Source organism: Oncorhynchus mykiss, chromosome 8 (genome assembly GCF_057628025.1).
Source record: "Oncorhynchus mykiss isolate SJ-2025 chromosome 8, ASM5762802v1, whole genome shotgun sequence".
NCBI classification, from domain to species: domain Eukaryota; kingdom Metazoa; phylum Chordata; class Actinopteri; order Salmoniformes; family Salmonidae; genus Oncorhynchus; species Oncorhynchus mykiss.
The window spans coordinates 10,610,469-10,617,587 of NC_143029.1; the positions used below are offsets into that span (position 1 = coordinate 10,610,469).

The 7,119-nt window shown below is 43.8% G+C and overlaps 2 protein-coding genes across 4 annotated transcripts; both read left to right on the forward strand.

Moving 5' to 3' along the window:
- Nucleotides 1-2,033: 2,033 nt before the first annotated feature.
- Nucleotides 2,034-3,152, forward strand: cblnl (precerebellin-like protein). Of its 2 annotated transcripts, none has more exons than XM_021611216.3 (3): nt 2,034-2,210; nt 2,497-2,634; nt 2,771-3,152. In XM_021611216.3, exons 1-3 carry the CDS (start codon nt 2,081-2,083, stop codon nt 3,061-3,063), a joined length of 561 nt encoding a protein of 186 aa, XP_021466891.2. In that variant the 5' UTR covers nt 2,034-2,080; the 3' UTR covers nt 3,064-3,152.
- Nucleotides 3,153-3,372: 220 nt separating this feature from the next.
- Nucleotides 3,373-5,925, forward strand: LOC118936357 (complement C1q-like protein 2). 2 transcript variants are annotated; one of them, XM_036984724.2, is made up of 3 exons: nt 3,373-4,788; nt 5,114-5,251; nt 5,544-5,925. In XM_036984724.2, exons 1-3 carry the CDS (start codon nt 4,611-4,613, stop codon nt 5,834-5,836), a joined length of 609 nt encoding a protein of 202 aa, XP_036840619.2. In that variant the 5' UTR covers nt 3,373-4,610; the 3' UTR covers nt 5,837-5,925. The 2 variants fall into 2 exon arrangements, with proteins under 2 accessions (XP_036840619.2, XP_036840618.2); XM_036984723.2 differs by having other exon boundaries at nt 4,354-4,800.
- The last annotated feature ends 1,194 nt before the right edge of the window (nt 5,926-7,119 follow it).

Genomic DNA, 7,119 nt, shown 5'->3' on the forward strand with positions numbered 1-7,119 from the left:
GTTGTTCTGGTTGCTTCTCTCCTAGTTGTGTACTGTTTGCTGTTAGAATCTATGCTAACAGCATGTCTATAAACATGGTATCGCTAATGGAATAGGGTTAAATGGGTGAACAGGGGCAAGTGTTACTGAGTGGACCGTCCTGGCTAAGTAAATCTAGTAAGAAGTGGTAGTTGGTTCACTTGGGGTCCACTCCAAGGAGATACTAGGAGTTGGAAGAGACTGGGCGCCATGGCAATTTTCATTTAGTGTCTTTGACTGGTCAGTCCTTGAGTAAACATTCCTAAACCTTGGAAGAGTCATGCAAGGATGAGGAACCAATTTTTATTATCTGAGAATGTTTTACATCTTATCTGGTTCATAGTCACCTATCTAATCTACAATCGGTCAGATAAAACCATTACTTATTACTTGAGACGGGACAAACACTTTTTTTTCCTGTGGTTAACTTCCTCGTAATATGGTTACATATACTACTTCACGTTCACTTGCAATTCTGGGACTACAGGAAAAGTGAATGCGGCCCTGTTGAAGAATGGCCAAAATATGGCTGCAGTGATTGAAAATGGTAATGTTGACAGCATGGGGTCAAATAGTGTAATACTGCAGTTAGATAAAGGTGATCATGTTAACATTATTCTCTGGAGTGACAACAGCATCTATGATAATGGATACAGGAGCACATTCACTGGTGTCCTGCTCTTTCCAATGTGAGGAGAGCACACCATTTGCTTTTTTTATGTATAATGATTGTAAAGTTTTGTAGGAATGTATGTACTATAATCAAACACTGATGCTCGTCTTCCTTCAGGAAATACTGCAGGTGCGTTTCTCCAACGTTTATGCAAACAGGATTCTGAAGGTTTTACAAATGTATGATTTATAAATGTTCTTAATCACCAATACAGTAAAACTGGTTTATCAGATGTCACAGATGCATAGGAATCCCCCCCACTAAGATACCCAGCACTAACTACAGTGAGCCTGAGCACACTGTACTAGAGCATATGTGTAAGGACCGACGCCAGAGATGAGAAGCAGGTACGGGGAGTCAACATTTAATCAGGAACAAACAGGTAACTGGACAGGAACAGTATCAGCACATGGGTAAACAAGGATATATGACAATCAATGCAGAAGCAGGGAACAGTTGGGAACCAGACAGATATAGGGAAGGTAATGACAGAAGTGATTGAGTCTAGGTGAGTCTAATAATCGCTGATGCGCGTGACGGGGGGAAGGCAGGTGTGCGTAATGATGATGGCAGGAGTGAGAAGTTTTGGTGAGCCTGGTGCCCTCGAGCGCCACGGGGGAAGAGCAGGCGTGACAATATGTTTAGTTGAATTTAATTTATTTCGCTTATGTAACCAAGTAGCCCCAGAAACTGAATGTACCATACATACTGCAGTCTCACAGAAAACAGTTTTGTCCACATAAGCTGATTTAATAAAATCATTTTTGTTCTGTTCTGGAAAATAAAACAAATATAAGGATCCAACCTAGCCATGTCTCTATAATGTTGTTTTATTTGTTTAAACATTGGTGATAGAGAAACAAGTGTGTTTCTTGTTATCATCAATATCTGCTATTTCAAGGTTATGTCAGTTGGCCATACGGGTATTATGTTTAGTTCTTTTCTTCCTTTACTTCTATAGATGAAACATAGACATACATTTTATGGGAATATTGTGGAATGCTCCTTTAATCAAAATATGCTTTTATGTCTTTGATGTTTTGTTACCGTAAAAAAGTGAAGGGTCGGTTTGATGTAATTTGTTGACACACAGAGTTTAGTGAACTTTGCTGTTACCAGGGTTGCAATTCTGGTAATTACGGCAAAATTCCCAGGTGGTCCAGAAATCCCGGTTGGAGGAGTCCAGGATTTCCTGCTTATTCCCATCTGATTCCAGGAATCTTCCAGCCAGGATTTCTGCAATAGCTGGGGAATTTTGAAAAGTTGCCTGAATTTTGCAACCCTGGTTACATTTTAAATAAACCAATCCATATATATCTAACTCAACATATGAGGACCAGTCAGACATCTCAGCAAACCTCTCCCACCCGGTTCGTTGAAAGCCCTGCGATGGAGTCTGTTTTGGCTGTGGTGGTGTTGCTTTGCTGTTGTGTGGTTGAGACTCAGACAGAGAGTGAGGTTGACGGGCTGCTGAGGGAACTGACAGCCCGGGTGGAGAAACTGGAGAGTGAGTATAATGGTAATGTTGGCCATTACTTATCATTGTCCCTAGACTTAGCTTCTTTATGTGTGTCAGTATTCTTACTGGCGTGCAGGAACACTGTGTGTCAGTATTCCTACGGGTGTGCAGGAACAGTGTGTGTGTGTGTGTGTGTGTGTACTCATGCATGATGGAAGTTGCTGTTCATCATGCTCTGTCATTATTTCACAGTATCATTGGAAAGAAGTGCAAAAGTTCTGGCTGTCAAACTATCTGGCTTCAAACGTTTGATGTGTAGTAATCTGAACGTAATGTATTTTTACAGGCAAACCAAAAGTGGCCTTCTCCGCTTCCTTTATGATCAATGATGAACATTATCACTTAGGACCTTTCGGCGAGAACACCACTGTGGTGTATGAAAAGGTCATTACAAACATCGGTGAAGCATATAACCCAGATACAGGTATTTACCCACTAGATAAGACTCTCAGTCTCTTGCACCTTTATGTATTTTACTGAGGTGTCTTTATGTCCATATTCTGTTGTGTCATAATCACACAAAGTTGTTTTTGTCCACCTTGCTTTCCCACCTGATGCAGGTGTCTTTACTGCACCTGTGAGAGGGGCCTACTACTTCACATTCACTTGCAATGTTGGGAATTCAGGGAAGGCGAATGCAGCGTTGCTTAAGAACGATGTGAAAATGGTTGCCGTCTATGAAACTGCCAACCCAAAATCCGGTATTTACCACGGCGGGGCCAATGGAGTCACACTAGACCTGGTGAAAGGAGACAAAGTAAATGTGGTTCTCTGGAGTGGCAGTAGCATGTTTGACAACAGCAGAATTAACATGTTCAGTGGTTACCTTCTATTTCCTATCACTACTAAGTAATAGTAAAAGTCTGATATTTACATGGCATGACTTAGCAAGAATTGGAAATGCTTATTTCAACATTTCATTAAAGGAATAATCCACTCAAACTGTCTTCTGGTGTTTTTTTCATTAGTCCACTGTTGATACAGTCCCAAAATATTTTGCGCTGCTGGTATGAACTGGTAAAACCAACATAGCAGTAGTTGGTTAGACTTGACGCACCGGGGCTGCTTGTACACAACCTAAAGCCTGTCTGGCCTCACGTTGTATGAGACTGTAATCCATCACCAGGAAGACAAAATGTCAGGGGAGAGGACTAACAAATCATCTCCAACATCTCCTGAAAACAGAAAGGTTGGACTGTTGGCCATGGGACTAACAACCCCAACCCGCAAAAACAAATCACAATTCTACAATTGGATGCAAAAATCTCCCAGTGTCCCAGACTTGTATGAGCACCATCAGTGAAAGCCTACGGGAAACTAGTGACTGACTAATGGGAGCACTGAACACCAAAAACAAACTGCACTTTGGCTTTTATAATATTTGAACAATGTTTGAGTCCAGAAAGCTGGCACGGGTTTCCAACAAAATGAGGAGATACAAGCTACAGGTCCTGGAGGTGAGTGAAGTCAGGTGGACTAGCTCTGAATCCACGAGGACCAGCACTGGAGAAACAGTACCACACGCTGGTGCCGGTGGTGGACAAAGTACCCAGTTGTCATACTTGAGTAAAAGTAAAGGTACCTTAATAGAAAATGACTCAAGTGAAAGTGAGTCACCCAGTAAAATTCTACTTGAGTAAAAGGATTTGGTATTAGATATAGTTAAGTATCAAAAGTAAAAGTGTTAATCATTTCACATTCCTTATATTAAGCAAACCAGACGGAACCATTTTCTTTTTTTTTAAGGATAGCCAGTGGCACACTTCAACACTCAGAAACTGAATGTACCATACATACTGCAGTCTCACAGAAAACAGTTTTGTCCACATAACTTGATTAAATAAAATGCTTTTTGTTCTGTTCTGGAAAATAAAACTAAAATAAGGATCCTACCTACCCATGTCTCAAGAATGTTTTTAACATTAAAAAAAAAAATATTGGTGATAGAGAAACAAGTGTGTTTCTTGTTATCATCAATATCTGCTATTTCAAGCTTATGTCAGTTGGCCATACGGGTATTATGTTTAGTTATTTTCTTCCTTTACTTCTATAGATAAAACATAGACATACATTTTATGGACATATTGTGGAATGCTCCTTTAATCAAAATATGCTTTTTTTTGTCTTTATTGCTCTATTACAGGGTCGGTGATGTCATTTGTTGACGCACAGAGTGGAGTGAACTTTGCTGATACCAGGGTTGCAAAATTCTGGTAATTACGGCAAAATTCCCAGGTGGTCCAGAAATCCCGGTTGGAGGAGTCCAGGATTTCCTGCTTATTCCCGTCTGATTCCAGGAATCTTCCAGCCAGGATTTCTGCAATAGCTGGGGAATTTTGAAATGTTCCCAGAATATTGCAACCCTGGTTACATTTTAAATAAACCAATCTATTTCAACATATGAGGAGCAGTCAGACATCTCAGCAATCCTCTCCCACCCAGTTCGTTGAAAGCCCTGCGATGGAGTCTGTTTTGGCTGTGGTGGTGTTGCTTTGCTGTTGTATGGTTGAGACTCAGACGGAGAGTGAGGTTGACGGGCTGCTGAGGGAACTGACAGCCCGGGTGGAGAAACTGGAGAGTGAGTATAATGGTAATGTTGGCCATTACTTATCATTGTCCCTAGACTTAGCTTCTCTATGTGTGTCGGTATGCCTACTGGCGTGCAGGAACAGTGTGTGTCGGTATTCTTACGGGCGTGCAGGAACGGTGTGTGTCGGTATTCCTACGGGCGTGTAGGAACAATGTGTTTGTGCACGCATGCATGGTCAATGGAAGTGTGTGTTCATCATGCTCTGTCATTATTTCACAGTATCATTGGAAAGAAATGCAAAAGTTCTGGCTGTCAAACTATCTGGCTTCAAACGTTTGATGTGTAGTAATCTGAACATAATGTATTTTTACAGGCAAACCAAAAGTGGCCTTCACCGCTTCAGTTAGGGTCAGTGATGAACATTATCACTTAGGACCTTTCGACAAGTACACCACTGTGGTGTATAAAAAGGTCACTACAAACATTGGTGAAGCATATAACCCAGATACAGGTATTTACCCACTTGATAAGTATTTCAGCATTATATTAAAGATGCAATCTGTGACTTCATTTTGTGTCAAGCGCTGTCCTGCACTTGTAAACTGAGGGGATGGGACTTAGTTTGTTTAATCTTTCAGTTCTTGGCTGAAAGTGTTTGTAATACCTTGAGTTGCCACTGGCAATGATGAACGATACAGATTGCACCTTAATGTATTTTACTGAGGTGTTTTTATGTCCATATTCTGTTGTGTCATAATCACACAAAGTTGTTTTTGTCCACCTTGCTTTCCCACCTGATGCAGGTGTCTTTACTGCACCTGTGAGAGGGGCCTACTACTTCACATTCACTTGCAATGTTGGGAATTCAGGGGTGGCGAATGCAGCGTTGCTAAAGAACGGTGTGAACATGGCTGCCGTCTATGAATATGCCAACCCAAAATCCGGTGTTTACCACAGCGGGGCCAATGGAGTCACACTAGACCTAGTGGAAGGAGACAAAGTCTATGTGGTTCTCTGGAGTGGCAGTAGCATATTTGACAACAGCAGAATTAGCATGTTCAGTGGTTACCTTCTATTTCCTATCGATAATAAGTAATAGTAAAAGGCTTATATTTACATGGCATGACTTAGCAAGAAATGGTAATGCTTATTTCAACATTTCATTAAAGAAATAATCCACTCAAACTATATTCTGGTATTTTTATCATTAGTCCACTGTTGATACAGTCCCAAAAATGTTTTGCTCTGCTGGCCCAGCACCACGGGTAATGCAGGATAGTCAATAAGGAAGAGACTAATTCTCTCCTTGCGTCACCATGCCCAAAGGAGCAGTGACCTCCCTGATCAACCCTGACCCTAATGGTTGACTATCTAAGGCATGAACGGGGAAGGGCACATCCACGGGAACAATGGAGATCCCTAAACTATGGGCTAACGCTCTTCAATAAAATTCCCAGCCGCACCTGAATCTACGAAAGCCTTATGCTGGGAATGCGGGGAAAACTCAGGGAAAGTGACATACACAAACATATGTGCAACAGAGGGCTCTGGGTGAAAATGGTGCCGGCTCACCTGGGGTGACGCCAGAGTGCCCTGCCTGTTGCCTCGATCCCGATCCCCAGAGTAACCAACCCGGCACCGACCGGCAGTGTGACCTCTGCGGCCACAAATGGTGCACGAGCTGGAACTCCCTCTGGTCTTCCTGCGCACCGCCCCTCCCAGCTCCATGGGTATCGGAGAGGGGGTGTGGGAGGATGGAACCACCAGAGCCCGATCTGAACGTCTGCGGGTAGCCAGCAGTTTGTCCATCCGGATGGACTGGTCCACCAGCTGGTCGAACATGAGGGTGGTGTCTCTCCCCGACAGACGTCCTCGCGCAGACTGCAGCGGTAATGGTCGATCAGGGCCCTGTTGTTCCATCCTGCGCCGGCAGCCAGGGTCCTAAACTCCAGGGCGAACTCCTGGACGTTCCTCGTCCTCCTGCCTCAGATGGAAGAGGTGTTCACCCGCCGCTCTACCCTCGGGCGGGTGGTCGAAGACTGCCCGGAAACGGTGGGTGAACTCCTCAAACTGGTCCAACGCCGCATCTCCCTCTCTCCACACAGTGTTGGCCCACTCCAGGGTTTTCCCGGTGAGGCACGAGACGAGGGACACCTTCTCACGGCCCGACGGAGTCGGGTGGACGGTGGCCAGGTATAGGTCCAGTTGTAAAAGGAACCTCTGGCAGTTTGCAGCCTTTCCGTCGTATTTCTGAATCAGGGAGAGACGAATCCCACTGGGACCAGGACGAAGAGGGGCGCACAGGGGAGACCCCGGTTGTGCTGGTGGAGGTGCTGGAAGAACTCCCTGTCTCTCCCACTGGTCCATTGTCTGGACAAC